Source organism: Tenebrio molitor, chromosome 2 (assembly GCF_963966145.1).
Source record: "Tenebrio molitor chromosome 2, icTenMoli1.1, whole genome shotgun sequence".
NCBI classification, from domain to species: Eukaryota; Metazoa; Arthropoda; class Insecta; order Coleoptera; family Tenebrionidae; genus Tenebrio; species Tenebrio molitor.
Genome location: NC_091047.1, coordinates 10,711,197 through 10,727,532, shown reverse-complemented (window position 1 = coordinate 10,727,532; position 16,336 = coordinate 10,711,197). Strand labels below are relative to the sequence as shown.

Below are 16,336 nucleotides of genomic sequence, written 5' to 3'. Positions count from 1 at the left end.
TTGGACTTGACGAATTTAAAATGTTTAACCACATTTTCGGTTTATTCACTTATTGAAGATACTCGTACTATGATTTACATATCGTGATGCATTTGACCATATGTTAAATTTTTTGTAAGCGTTGTAACGGTTTCGAAAAATGAATTTATCCCCAAGAATATTTACAAAGACTCTGGAACTGTACCCGTAATTTCGAGGTAAATATTAACACGACTGGGGCGAAAATATCAATTTATCTTCTCGAGTCGAGCGATCTAGAGCGCAACGAAATAAAACTTCCCTAATTAATCCGGGACCTTTTAATAAATACAGGTCCCCGTCTCATTTACATACCCCATATAATTCCGAAGTTAAAAAGCGCGCAGAGGTCATTTTTCCTCCCTTTCAGAATGACACCTGAAATCCAGCCCGTAATTACCAAGTCCATTTCACTTTTCAATTAATGCTCACATTAAAGCTTTTAAGAATTTTATGAGGCAGCACATGTACATCTGTGAACGCGGTCGGCGGTCTAAATTAAACGAGCAGTCTGACGGAAAATTTCAGCTTCCGGGGTGATTAATTAAATGAGGGGAAAACTATTAGAGCGACATGTGCTTTCTTCGCAAACACCAATTTTTCAGGTTCAACTTAACAAATCCAGTAGCGTACCTAACTAGTGAGGCTTGGAAACAGCAACCGTGCGCAACCAAGTTTCATATTTCAGCCTCTGGCGGCTAGTCTCTCAGTTACGCCCCTGAAGATATGGTAGTGTTTGGTGTCTAATTGCTGAAAGACGGCTGAAGAATCGAGGATAATGCGCTTAGGCCAGGATTTGCTACGGCGTTGAGTCGCATTATCCTGATAGCAGCGCCGCAATTCCAGCTTGTAGAATGTAAGCGTAATTGTGCCGTTTCTGTTTCAGGACGATGTGACCGCGGGAGTCCTTGCGAACAGCTGTGCTACGAACTGCATGATGGCATGTACGAGTGCGATTGCAAATCCGGGTTTATACTCCGGCCAGACGGCTACAGTTGCTATGGTAAGTGCCTTTGTCTCAGAATTATGGTACTTGCGACACTTGTTCCAGCTGTAAAGAAAAAATTAAACTTCGGGCGAAATATGTATTATGCGGTGGCTTGGGTTTATTTTTCATGAAAATGGAAAAAGTGCTCGAATAAACTTTCAGCTGCATTGCTTTTGTGTAATAGGAACAGAAGGAAAGAAGGCATAATTTGGCGGACATGGTATTCGCAGACTATTCCGCTGAGTAAAATTTATTTGTTATAGGGGTTTGTTCCCAAAGTTTTAACTTATTGTCCAAGTTTTACTCAGCTTAATTAATAAGATGCGTCTCACTAAGGCGTATTTACGACACCAATATTATCTGAACTTATTTTGTAACTGCCTTGAAGTTTCAGAACAAATGAAGAAATTTGAAGTGTTGTCACTTGTAAAAAAGAAAATTTCGTTCTACGTAAAATTAATTAATTTCAATGACCATGATAATAAACAATTTTATTTTTGTTTTATTTTTGTTTTATTTTCAAAAAAGCTTTATCAAAGTAGGATCTTGCTATATACCCGAACTACATTATTAATCACTTTAAATTCGGTAGCGGACTAGAAATTTCCAAGAATATTTTTGTTATTTTTTACCCAAAAGCGAAGACATTTATTATAAAAAAAATTGTTAATACCTTCTACTCATCGTCACTAATTGTCGATTTTTTAACATGTATTTCATAAACCCCACCAAAGTTGTGGTGCGTTTATTTAATTTCTCTTTATCTATCAGATCTAGCCCCCACTGACAATTCGCAATCACAAGAGTATCAAAACACTTCAGCATTGCTATGACCAATGTATTAGTTATTAGCGCCTCAAGTGAGTGTTTTAAAAAATAAAACTGTCGGATTGTGGCTAGTCAGAAACAATAAATAATGCACCACTCTCCCAGATGCTGTTGCGTAGAATAGTCTATTTTATATGAATTTTAATATGTTAATGGTACTTGCAGTGTTCCGGAAGAATTAGAATAAGTATTCTAGACTTCTGATGTGCCACAAATAAAATCCTAACAACTATAAATTTGAAGCCTGAAGCAAGTTTTCAAATTTGTGTTCAGTTCTGTTGCTTAATCAGTTCGAACCTCTTTTAGCAATCCTCGTCGACACAACTTGAGTTGTGTTTCTAACAATTTTCAACAATATGCTCGAGGGTTATAGCTTTTTGTATTATCTGTATTCTGTACTTCCTTTTGAAATACAGTTGTATCTGAATTTATAATTCTTCTATGAATGACTTCGCTTTGTATCACGGTTTTAATTACTATGAAATTACTTTAAAAGTTAGTAGGTACTTGCAAGATTCTATATCGGTAGTTGAAACAACCAAGTTAGTGAACCCATTAAATTTATTTGAATTTACAAAACAGCCTAAGAGATATTTCTTTTTCTGTATGGTGAGATAGATGGCATTAAAATGGGCAAATGAGCTGGTCTTTCAGTTAGACCACGTCTACTAATTGAGAAATCAAGCCACTGTTAGATAGAGACCTTTCAATTGACATACACATGACCTCCTTCGTTATTTAAAATTACAAAGTTGACGGCACCCCAGCAGCGTCATTTTTGCATATTCATACTGTATAACTTTACTAATAAAATTTCATTGATGTAGAAGTTATAGAAGCTGTAATTCTCAAGTTTTAAAATAATGAAAGAAAATTGTTTCCTTGGCTTATATCCTCGTTATGCAGTACTCTCCACGGGGAAGCTTAACTCTGAATATACATAGTTTGATATGATTTGCAGTCGCAATATTACTGCTTCACCCTAATTTCCTTTTACCTCATATTCCGCTTTGCACTAAATTTCTCCTCTGCTTACTTTGAACCTTACAAATTACAAAATAATTTTGGGATTTCTTACACTATCATCAAAAAGACATTAATCAGTGTCACTAATAATAATATTTATAAGGATAAATTAATACTGTTTGTGAAATTTTCAAAAGAAAATTACTAAAGTAGGTGCTACTTGTTGTGTTAACATGCTACTTTATTGCATAGCACAATAATTGTAGTAACGTGCAGTTTTAGTAGCCAATGTTATTAAAAGGAAATAATTTTTATACTTTGTTTATATGGGTGCAATAAAAAATGTTTTTAATTTTAAAGAACGCCTTCTTCTTACAATTTTCCGCAGTTTTCATTATGTGTTTTCATTAAAGCAAATCCAAAAGTAAAACATATTTAAAAACACAAAGTTTCAAGCACGAATTATTCTATTTAATTACATATTCATCTTGGAAAATTCTGTGCCTGTAATATAATTTCTTGCTACATTATTTGATTTCAAAAAAGTTGTTCGTTTAGCGTCTTTCACTAGAGAAAATTCAAAAATTCATAATAAATTGCCATTCTTGAAAAATAATATTTTAAGAAACAACAGGAAAAAAATTAACCCAATTTTAATTTATATACCAAAAGCTTTTTCTTTTATCAACGCAACAACATTTTAATACCCAATAATTAAACGTGTTTTGTTTAAACAAACACTTTTTTTAAATCGTCACTAAAGAAAGAAAAAATAGTCAATAAAGTAACACAAAATTGGTAGTGAATGTTTTAATGACTATTTTGCGTAGACTTGGTGGCTATTATGTGAAAACATGTTTCGAGATTTATCAATTGATTATTTTAACTGCTTCGAAATATTAGTCATGCATTAGGATCTCACCCCACAAACATCGTTTCTCAATTGTGTGGGTGAAAAATTTTCAAGAAACGTTTATTTCGTTAACAAATAATAACAGTAAAATAAAGTCTGACCTTTGTGGCTTCTACTTCTGTCGCAATTTGCGACGAATCCCCTCTTCTTCAAAGTACCGGACCTACTGTAATTTAAAAAGGATATTGGAGTTTAATAAACAAAGACGAGTGAAAATTAATTACCCTTTATTTCCAGCCCACAAGCGGTCCGCGCTGACCCGACCTCCATGTCGCACCCATCAATGGACGAAACCTAGTCCTGTTAAAAAAAAATCTCCCAGTGACAATATTGACCAATGAAATGTATTATTTGTCACTGACCAAGAAGAAAATATGTAGGTATACATATTTATTTACAACAGCAGTTACAAGTAGCGTCAATTTTTTCCATACATTTTGTAAAACTAAATCGAGTTCAATTTTTTCAAACAAACTTCCGGATAATAGAGCAAAGAGTTATTGCTTGTTCAAATAGCAACGGAGCCTTATTCGCTCGCATCTGATACGTGATACGCGAAAGGAAATCTGTTGATAAATTTATTAAATTATTTGTTTAAAGCCAGCTGTGTTCCTTAACTGCTTCGAAATATTAATTATGCATTATGATCTCACCCCACAAACATCGTTTCTCAATTGTGTGGGTGAAAATTTTTCAAGAAACGTTTATTTCGGTAACAAATAATAACAGTAAAATAAAGTCTGACCTTTGTGGCTTCTACTTCTGTCGCAATTTGCGACGAGTCCCCTCTTCTTCAAAGTATCGGACCTACTGTAATTAAAAAAAGGATATTGGAGTTTAATAAACAAAGACGAGTGGAAATTAAATTACTCTTTATTTCCAGCCCACAAGTGGACCTCCATGTCGCACGCATCAATGGACGAAACCTAGTCCTGTTAAAAAAAAATCTCCCAGTGACAATATTGACCAATGAAATTTATTATTTGTCACTGACCAAAGAGAAAATATGTATATTTATTTACAACAGCAGTTGCAAGTAGCGTCAATTTTTTCCATACATCGTTTCTCAATTGTGTGGGTGAAAATTTTTCAAGAAATTTTGTTTCGTTAAACAAATTATAACGGTAAAATAAAGTGTCTGACCTTTGTGGCTTCTACTTCTGTCGCAATTTGCGGCGAGTCCCCTCTTCTTCAAAGTATCGGACTTACTGTAACAAAAAAATATATATATTGGAGTTTACATGTTTTCTGCTTGTTTGATAGTTTAAAGAATTATGAAATTAATATAAAATAAATCCTTCGGAAGTACATAATTCATATTAGAAGAAACTTAAAAATAAACAAAGATGAGTGAAAATTAAATTTCCCTTTAAATCCAGTCTACAAGCGATCGGCGCCGTCCTCTAGTTCTGTCTTCTGTAAGCGTAACGTTTCTGTCAAAATGGCGCCTCCGAGAGTTGCCAACTGCGACTGCGATTTAGAGTTATCTAAAATTCCCTATCAATAACCTAGCAACTGAAAAGTTACTAGGGACTGATCACAATCAAAATGAATAGATTATATAAGCGGATATTAAGGTCTTTAAAACACGCGCATAAAATTTGAAGGTATTTGAGCGGTTAGCTTTTGAAACAATTGATGATTAATTGCTAAGCAACATTTTGTACACCCTTTAAAGTCTGTCAAAATTGGGCGCGCTTTATTAGAAACGTCAAATTGTCAAAATGTATTGAAAATACTCTAAAAATAGACTACAGCGGCAGAAATTTCAATATTCTTGAAAAAGGAAAAAAAATTGCCTATGAAGTGTGTCGTAAGAACTTCAATGACACAGTTCGTTTTCTCGTGGAACACTATCCAAATGTAGGCTTTACAAAATACGTATAAGGTTAAGAGAGTCGTCAATTTATTTGATCGTGTTTTAGTCCTTTATGGAAGACTTAAAGCATCCAGTATAATAAATTACGTCCAAATGTTGTTTTTAACTTTGTAAGTGTTTGTAGGTTTAGCAGGATAAACGTCAAATATGTCACCTGCGTTTGTGCGAAGAGCGGTGACCAAAATTCGGCGATAGTGCGCGTTTGTTCCATACGCGTCTACGTTTTTGCATTTGTAGCCACGTTTAAAAAATTTTTTTGCTTTTTTTAAAAAGGCATGTAAAAATTACGTTTTTAAGACTTGGGTGATTGCATTAATAGGATTTTATTCTTCACCGTCTAAAATATCTGCATTTTAAATTTCACAAAAATCCGCTGGAAAATAACCGAGTTATTAGGCTCGAAAGTCTTAGCTGAGACACCTGTATAAGCCGTACACATCGATTCTTAAATTTAACCGTTCCCGGTCTGAAAATTATCGACGTCCATCGTCGGTCAATCCGACCGAACATTATTCCCGTCCCGTCCCGGGCAATATTGCAAAGAAGTTTGGGATTGAAAAATTAACCGGATTCTTAAACTATAAACCGGACCTAATTTGATCAGAAAGTGTGTGGCCGGTCTAGAACGTTTTGAAATTCCCAAGTAAGTTATTAAAATTTTAGAGAACGATGCGATGTGATGACACGTTTGAGGTTATGTCTCGGAGCATGTGAATCATGAGCAATTTAACTTGGAAAATAATAAATAGAAAGACTTTGCGGCGTCTCTGTAAGTACATTATTGTAATATTTGAATATTTTTTAACAACTACCAACGCAATTTTCCATGGGAACTTTCAAAAATCCCTGCATTCAACTTGACGGCTTAAAATTTCCCTAAGACCACTCACCAAGATAAAGAATAGAGTATATTGTGGATTGTCCATATAATACAAAATAGTGAATGTTTATAGATATAGCCGAGTCTGACGAGTGAATGAAAAATGCATATATTATTTTGTTTTGGCAAATCTTGGATTAAAAATACAATAATAACATATTATTTTTTCAAATTAAGAGCCGGTGTTGCAGCTCTGCAGCCCTTATTAAAAAACCGCCACTGCAAGTTTTGCATATTGAATGTAGATATTCGATAATTACTGTGTTACTATATCATATTTAGGGCCGGTTTCACCAACGCCAGTTAAAGTTAACTGTAGGTTAAAATGCTTCGTTACTTAAGTTACCTATTGTTATAACAATGTTTTCGTATATTTTAATTTGTAGTTAAATTTAACTCACGTTGGTGCAATCGGCCCTTAGTTTCATTAGAATTTGTTGCAAAGATATGTAAAAGTTAAGGATTCAGAGAGAAATTAACAACAATAATCAAGAAATATCGATTAAGTTTTCTAGCAAATGTTGAATTTAACCAAAATTGAAACCGTCGAACCCATAAAAGATTTGTGGTAACGAGCTAATAAGTGCAGAAAAAATTGCCCTCTACGAAATTTATGTATCAAAGTGAAGCAAATTACCTCGAGATTTATAATTCACTTGTCACAGACACAAGATTTCCCAAAATTGGTTCATTTTCCACGAGAGATGATGATGTCAAGGTAAGAGGTAGCGGCAAACTGTACAACGCAAGACTCAAGTACCAATCAAATCACACAATGTAACCGTCGCGTAGGTTTTTTTGTTGTTTTTATTAACGTAATTAATAAATGATAGGATTGACACTTTTTCTAGATTTTCTTTGTCCCCTTGTAACTCATTTATCTTAAATAAAAAATATGTTTTACGTTGGTTTAATGAAACTGCCAAGTTCTTTAAATTGTGTTAATTATAAACGTCTGCAATATTTGAATCCGACGTAATTTAATACACACTGTTTTTATGCTTCTGTGCGTGTGTGTGACCCCGAGGAACAAGAGGAAAATTCTCAAGAGGAATTCCCGAATTTATAAACTCTGATGAATTCAGCTCATCTATACCGATCGATCCAGATGATTTGGATCCGTCTACGTTACAAAGAGATCAAAAAGAGTAAAACAGTAAATTTCTATTGCATCGTGGACTATGCCCACCGGGGACACTACGTAAGAAAAAAACGCACCCTATTGCTCTACCTCTGTGGTAGTGTGCAAAAGAATAAAAAGTGCAAAAATAAAAGAAATTCTCGAATTCTACACGCTGTAACTACGAAACTATTGATCTGACAAAAAAACATAAACATGTAGAGAATTGAATGCTCTACATTTTCTATAATAACTTAGATAGAGGTATCTCGCACGGATAATGAAATAATCGCAAAAATGTGATTTTGCACCCCTATTCTCTAGTATGGCGGGGCGAGCGGCAACCCTCCAAGGTCGCAAACTCAACAATATTAATAATATACCTGATAGAAGATACCTGCCAAGTATAAACTTTTCTGTACCTTTTGCAAGGTAAAACTCCCTATTGATTGGACTAAAAGTTCGTTCTTTCATATCCTTCGCTGTAGTAGTCCCTTCCTTGTAGACCTCTTTCTTAAGACAGCCTTAGAAAAAGGATTCTAATGGAATAAAACCAGGGATCTCGCCGACTAGCCCATCGGTCCTCGTCTGTTAATCCAATGATTATACCTCACCAATTATTATCTAAAAAGTCCCTTCCAAGTATGTGCAAATATGGAGTAGTTATATTTTGCTGAAACCGCATATTGTGTCTCCAAATCAACATCCTGCAGCATTTCAATGTTGGGAAGGATGCCCTACTTTTGTGCATAATTATAAAGAACCTTCAAATAACAAGGGTGTAATCATTTTTTGGTTATTGCTGCGGCCTATACATTTATTGACAATCAGTTTTGGTGGCCAATTTGTCCCTTCCCGTGTGCATTTTCGGTTGTATTATAATGTATCTTGTGCCTATTTATTATTTATATTATGTATAAGATACAAAAAGCATTTGACCAATTTTTAAAATTTTTGTGTCTCTATTCGAAGAAGGAAATTAATAGATCAATTTTTTTCCAATAAAGTTTGCTAGAAAAGGAAAAATCCTTGTGTTCTGCACTTTCATCACAATATAACGACTGGGTGCTGCGCAGTATATTATGCTGTAATGAGCTCGCCTCGCTTATTTCTATTGCGGTAGCATCACCTCAAGTTATGCTTTTCAGATTGCACTCGTAAACATCAGAGTTCATTTTAAATTAAATTCTTGCTTGAGTTCTTTATGGGCTAAGGTAGATTTCTTATCATTAATTTGTCAGCTTAGATAAGTTGATTTTTTAAACTGATTGAGATCGGCTAGAGACGGCGACGAGAGCTTCAAAGTCCTGTAGCAGATGTCGTGCAAGACTTCGTTATCTATCATGTACGTCTCGTCAGTGTTCTTCACCAGGTGGTCTACAGACATGACTGCATTGTACGGTTCGACCACGGTGTCTGAGACTTTAGGGCTGGGTATTACCGAGAACGTGCTGATAATCCTGCGTATCTTGTCCAGAAGCAGACACCCCAATCCCTAGCCGGTGCCTCCGTCTAGAGAGTACACGATCTGGAAGCCTTGCCCTTGTCCTTGGCCCAGTTTTTTCCGGCGCTCTTTCGACCGAAGACGAAATTGTCGGGGGCCCGACCTGACGGTGTCCATCGTTCCCGCCTCCAAGTCCACGAGGACCGCGCGCGGGACGTATCTTCCACCTGTCGCGTCATTGATGTACAGGTTTATCTGCTCCAGCTGCAGATCTGTGTTTCCGTTGAATCTGTCGGATGGGTCGACGCCATGCTCGTCAGAGATTAGCTCCCAGAACTGCAAATTTCAGGAAATTATTGGTTCTCATCAGAGAGATTGATGGTAAAGCGCAATTTGCAACATTTATACAATGACAAGTGGAACATGTTCAAGGATAATACTTTTTTTCTTTATATTTTTGACAACAAGTTAAGGTTCAAAGACAATATAAGTAGAAAAAGAGTTAAAAAAAACACTTCAATTAGTTTCTTCAAGTAGAAGATACTAGGGATTGTTTCTACAGTGTTATCAACAAATAAAAAATGAGAATGGGTAAACATGGAAAATTATGGAAATACAAGTCTTTACCGAAATTCCAGGAAACAAGGTTTTGTCCTATTAAATCTGTGGTTTTTAAAGCAAGTCACTTTCTTTATTGAATTTTAGGATTTCAGCTTGGCAGCTTTGTTAACTTTGAAAGGTTCAATAATAACTTGCAAACTTAAATATGAACACAAAATTGTACGTTTACTTTTACAAGCAAATAAACAAACAAATAGAAGCAAAGATAAACTTCTAAGTGAGACGCAACCAGTTCAACAATAAAAGCATTCAATAAAAAGAGTTTTTGAAGCTGGAATTCTTGAGAAATGAGGGTAACGAGATAACATATTTTCCAACAGCAAAATCGTTTAAATAAAAAATCGCTGCCATCCACCTCCACGTAGCCTTCCGTTTATTTTTCAGCGGTGTTATCGGCTTTGCATAAACATGAACACAAAACGCACGATTTATTTATTGCTTGGGTGCTGAAACATCCAGCAAATCCACTCAAAAATAAGCATTTGCGGCAGTCGTTATTTCCTAGTTTCTCTCCTGAAGCAATTAAACTTTTAATCGACCCAACTCTGACCACTTTGCTGAAAATTTGCCATTTCATTTTCAGAGATAAACTCAACGGCCTCGCCTCCGACACCCGAGGAGCTGAAATCTCCCGGTCAAGAAGAGGAGGACGTGTTGTATCAGAAGGACGCCGTCTTTGACGCCCTCGAACTAATCTTCCCCAACGCCTCGGCGGAAACCAATAATCTGACGACGAACCCGTCGAGCACCACGCAAGGTCCCAGCTTAGAGCAGAAACTGACGGAGGTGTCGGGAGCCCCTAGAGCGACTCTGCCTATCTCGACCGAGCGACCGTGTCCTTTGGACTGCGGTCCTGGGGGCGGCTGTGTAGTTAGAAATTCAAATGAGGAACCCGCATGCCTGTGTCCGCTAGGCAGGGGCGGCGACCGATGCGAAAAGGGTGAGTTTAAAGAGGGTTACTAGGGGAGGTCGCGCAAATTGGGCCAAAAGTTCTGATGTCGATTACTGATGATGAATTGACGGTACCCGAAAGGGATATGAGATAATTTGATCTGCGGCTGACAGCGGCCAAAAGATTGATATTTCGCTGAGTTTACTTGACTTCGGTTGTGATCAGTTCTGACCACTGATAAAACATAATTATTTATAATACTGTTTGCGGAATTTCTAAAACTAAACATTGCAATAAAGAATCAGTCATCCGTGAGAGTCGTTTACAAAAATTATTAGGTACATTCAATAAAAAAAACTCTAAAAATAATTTGATAGGATAGCTAACGTAATGGAGTACCTAGCTATTGTCTTTGATAAGAAACTGTGTAAGTAAGAAGAGACACTAATTCAGCAGCACAGTAATGAAAGATTAATGTTTCTCAGAAGGACAACAAGTAATTTTGCCTCAAAGGAAAATTCTTGAAAAACTCGAAGAGCTTTTTTTTCGTTATTTAAACGTCTCAACCTTTCATTGTGTGATAAATATGTTCATTCCCAATGCTCGCTTAATTCTTTTCAGTTTCTTATTTATTTCCTTGATTCCCTCAACAAGAAGTTTTGTTAAGTAGAGGTGCAAACAATATATGGTTAATTTATGGAATTGTGAAATTTGAAATGAAACAAGCACAAGAAAGCTCACACAAGTTAACCACATCTCTCAATAAGAGTCGTTCAGATTTATTTCTCTCAAAATATTTTAAACATAAGGTACATCAAAGCAGCTTTAATAATTTATAGGATTTATATCAGTGACTGAGAGCTGAAGTCGAAGCTAACATATGAACTTGCTTAATCTCGAGAGATTGTGAACGTTAAATCATCTTATTTAATATTTTATTTTTAATGCCGCATCATATAAGGTGATTCACGAGTAATAATGAACCTAACGAAATTTGTGATGCAACCAACATTACATTTGGACCGATTACGTGGATTTAAAAAATGTTAACAATAGTTCGGTATTTGGGCGATAAACCAGTAAAACACAGATTCTCAAAACAAGTAGTTTAATCTCTGGAGCAGCTGATACAAGTCTCGACTCTTAGGTGGTAGATTCGTATTTCCCTTTTTCCGCGCGGTACTTCGTCCTGCTCCCGTCGCCGGCCGTCGGAATTCCCGAGTACCACCGAGGACGCCCACGCGGTGCTGACGTGGCGTTCGTGGAGTCCCACGGGGTTTCACCGATTAACAAAAAATATGTTTTAATTTTATAATAGTCAACATGTCCGACATTATATTTGTCAAATTTAATAAAAACATTATGTGGAATAATTGTTTAACTTCAGTTATGGGGACATGTATTGTTGGTTGCATCACAAATTTTCTTAGGCATATTATTTTATTACTTGTGAATCATCCTATATCTATTCAACATACTAACCGCTGCCTTTTACGACAAAAATAAGGTAAAACGTGCGTCTCGGTTTGTCGCAAATAAAGATGTAAAACGCTTTTTGTAACATAATTTTATTTTTCCACTTATTGCAGACTTGTTTTAATTTAGCTATTTTGCGGACGCTTTTAGGAAAACAACAACGTGAACTTTGTTAGTAATTTATTGTTTGTATTTGCTAAAACTTTACTTATTAGTATGCTTTTTGCGGTACAAATTTAGTCGTAAATCATTGATGAAATGGAGCTTAATGAAGCCTGCCGGTGCAGATTAATTTTCAACTTTACATTATTTGGACGTGCCTATCTAGACAAAACAATTTGACTTGAAGCAGCAAAATGCAACGAGTGTTTATATAAGGCACATATTTGTTTTGGTTTCAGCAAATAAACATGGAGAAATTTCTATGAGTTTCGAGCTAACGTAAATACGAACGACTTTGCTTTACAACATTAATTTCAGAAAGTTGCTATAAATAAGTTTCCATGTAGCCGTATTTATTCAACAAATTAACCGATGCTTTTTGCGGCAAAAATTAATTTTCACGATAGAAGGTCCAATGACGTTAAAATTAATTCAAGCTGAAGCGTTGATCTTTTCGGCACCTGCATCATTTTTTACATTTTGGAATTCCAGCTTGTCAAGTATATGGCGTAAGAAGCTTTTCCGCTACGCACCAGATTATAATCTTTGATTTTTACATCGAAAGAACGAAAAGCTCATAGCGGAGGAAGCTACTCGGGAGCTTTTTACCGTCCATTCAAATGCATAATAGAGACTCGACTAGATAAACATCGCACAAACAACTCTCTCTGTTTACATTTTAATAGATCGTGTCTTGAGACTGCTCCAACTATATCCCCATTTTCGCATACAGCAACGTGGACAAAAAATAGGTTAGTGCGAAAACGCTCCTTCAGTTGGAAATAGTTTCCAGTCGAAAGAGTACGAAGAAAAAAGAAAAGGGATGAAACGATCACATAAAGTAAAATGTAGAAATGAAAAACATTCCAATTATTTATACTTGAGAGTAAATTCAAATTCGCTTGTTAAATTAATTTAACAATCTGGAAATTCGCAAACACCATCCCCAGATATATCAAATTATTTAATGTGATAACTCGCTACCTGTTACCCAGGTAACCCCCTCGTCGAAATAACATCGATGCTATTTTAAAACGTGATTCTTTCCCAACTTCCTCGTCAGAAAGTTCGGCTAATAAGGGGAAATTTCGTTAGCGATATGAACACAAACTTCAGCTGGAGAACAATTTGCATGATTATCACAATGTATGTGCAGGGAGTGTTTACTAAACTTACGACAGTATATTAAAGACACGTTTCTTACCAAACTGATTAAATTCGAAGGTACAAGAACTCACTCGACATTTATATCAAAAACTATTAAGTTTGAAATTGAACGACTTTTCTCGAAAAGACTTTAGTTTTAGTTTAAATTGTAGCATAATTGACACTTCAAGATCTTTTCTAAAACATAGTTCGAATTCTACATCTCAAATGGAAAATTTGTAGATTTTAGTAAAAACTGTTGACATTCTTCTGCTGATTTTAATTTTTAAATTAGAAGCAATTGTTGACATTGTGATGTTTGAACATTTTTCGTCCACCTATTTGGGCATGGTCAATTTTTCACAAGGGTGGTCTGGATCGGTAAGAGTACAAATAACGAATGAATTGACTGTTTTACAACTATCCATCCTATCTCGTTTGATTTTACCGATATAGATTTGCAATGTCTGTTTTTCATGCGATGCAAACCTAAATTTGTATACAAAACGATTTTTGAAAAGATATTATTCAAAACGGCTATTCACTATACGCTCCATACATTTATAAACATGCTAAAATTTTATTGAAAGGAATAAAAATAAAAATATAGATGCGGGTACAATAATTGAAGGGCTTCTTTTTTATATCTCTTCCAGCATATTTCTATAATATCGGACGAGGGATATACAGTGCACATATCAATCAGTTGAGCACATGAGCCCTTTATCATATACCTATTACCATGTATAAAGTGCAAGGTTTTGAACGAAAAATAGAAAATTTTGGTGTTTATTAACTGTGATAAAACAAATATAAAGAACGAAAACTGGATTGAAAAGAGCGAATAAAACGCCATTAATTTCAGATGTGACAGTTAATAATTAATTAAAAAGCGGCACAATAAGATTTTTTTCCAAAGCTGGCTTGTCCCGACAATCATTTATATATAGCCTAGAATGGAAGATATGGAACCAAATACAGCGAACTGGAGAACACATTAATCCATCAAGAAACATTTTGAATTTATAATTTCAATATATGAGGGTGATTCATGACATATTTTTCTTGACATAGAAGAAACGAATAAAAAATTGATATTTTTCTACTACTACCTTCGTAAGTAGGCTATTCTTACTCTGATTTAGGTCAGTAACAATCACTCACGACCCATGCACTTGTTGTTATGGACAGGGAGCAAAAAGTCCCATGGGATGGGACATACAGGGTGTCCCAAAAATGGCGTACTAACGGTGCACTACGGTGTAGAAGAGATTACCGTAAACGTCAGAAAAATGTTAAAAAAATTCTATTGGACTTATTTACTGATTTGGCGGTCTTTGAAAGTGGCACTTAACAGGTCAATTATTTTGAAATATATGTATGAAATTGTCATGGCAGCGACCTCTCATCGTACATATTATCACAAAGTACAAGATCACTCACTACCAATATCTAATCTTGCATAATAGAGAATTTAGCAGCTTTTGAAATCGAAAAAATTATTTTAAATCCACTACGGTAACATTTCAAGGTAATGATGTACGAATATATCTTTGTTTACATTGTATTACCGTTAATAATAATAATAAAAATAATTGATTTTTTTGTCGGAAACATTTTTTCCATATTTTTTTCATGTACATTTAAACATCCTCGATAACGTAGTAAGTAGTTTGTACGCCATTTTTGGGACACCCTGTAAGTAAAATAAAAGAAGGGTTCATAATTTCCGTTGATTAGTTAGTGCCATCATTTGACCTCTTAAATAGGGGATTACTCTTTTGATGGCTCCATTTAGTCGTTTTTTACACATTTTTTTGAAAAAATTGCGCACTACACTCTCATAAAGTAATGACGTTGGTTATTTATTGAGTTTGGTATGTCTTTGTTTTGTTTTCTTATTTATAAGCAAAGTACATCGCATTCATTTTAAATTAGTCAAATATAAAATGCAATTTTCTAACCGAATCTATATATTTTGTGTTGGTTTTAATATCTTGAGGAAAGTTACCTTCTGGACTGTCTCATTCTTCTTGTCTTCTACTGGTGGTAATTTTAGTAAAAGAACTTGACACTTCATATATTATGACGGGTGTTCATTTAAATTTCTCCTCAAAGTAGGCGTTGAAGGGTCGATTGTGAACGCACCACGGATAATAGATCACAGAGCAGCTGTTTAAATTTGACATCACTTTTTGCGTTGTTTGTGTTTTTACACCGCAGACTGACGAGTGGTGCGTTCCCAATCGACTCTTCAGAGCCAACTTTGAAGAGAAATTTAAATGAACACCTAATACATTATGTATGTCACACTTACGGTGAAGTTAGGCAACATCCGTACTATCAATACTGATACAATGAATCAAATACAAATAAGTAGGTATACTCCGTACTCTGATAGATTGCACGTTTTTTAACAGAAGACAGACACAGAAACGAGTGTGGCGGGAATTAATCTGCAAGGCTACAACGGTTTTCTACATAACGTGAAACAATTAAGACGGAGAGTTTAGTACTTTTCAGTTTTCACTACGTTATATTTTGGAACTAGAATTTAAAAACGTGCAATCTATCAGCGTACGGAGTATACTTAATTTTAGTTGTTTTACGTTGGTTGGGTTCGGGGTTATTTGTTTGGTTTAGTTTTACCTCGTCATTTAGATTAGTTTAACATTAAAAAAAAGTTGTTGCATCCTCTTCAATTGGTTGTTGCGGGTTAACCATTTCACAATGTCCTTTAAAGTCGGAATTGACAAACCCCCGCCCATGCGGGACATTTTGGAAACCCACTAGGTAGCACTTTGACAATCGTCGTACGTCGTGTCAAGACGAACTTTTTAACGTGTCGTGTTTGAAACCCACATGCGAGAAGTGTAGTACAGTTGGTTGCAAAAAAATGGGAACTCTGTCAGAATAAAATTGACACATTTTTACAATTTTTTCATAGTGTAATACGTTCTTACGGGAGATGTGTACGATTTGTACCATCATAGTTTTTTACAA

The 16,336-nt window shown here is 35.3% G+C and overlaps 1 protein-coding gene and 1 pseudogene across 1 annotated transcript in view; one reads left to right on the top strand and one right to left on the bottom strand.

Moving 5' to 3' along the window:
- SP2353 (EGF like, fibronectin type III and laminin G domains protein pikachurin) overlaps positions 1-16,336 on the top strand; it is a 123,074-nt gene that overhangs the window by 33,935 nt on the left and 72,803 nt on the right. Inside the window, exons 2-3 of the mRNA XM_069038392.1 lie at positions 905-1,021; positions 10,241-10,597. Of these exons, the coding sequence (XP_068894493.1) occupies positions 905-1,021; positions 10,241-10,597 (474 nt within the window). The remainder of the gene's footprint in view (positions 1-904; positions 1,022-10,240; positions 10,598-16,336) is intronic.
- On the bottom strand, positions 8,050-15,562 carry LOC138123624 (tubulin beta-4B chain-like; annotated as a pseudogene).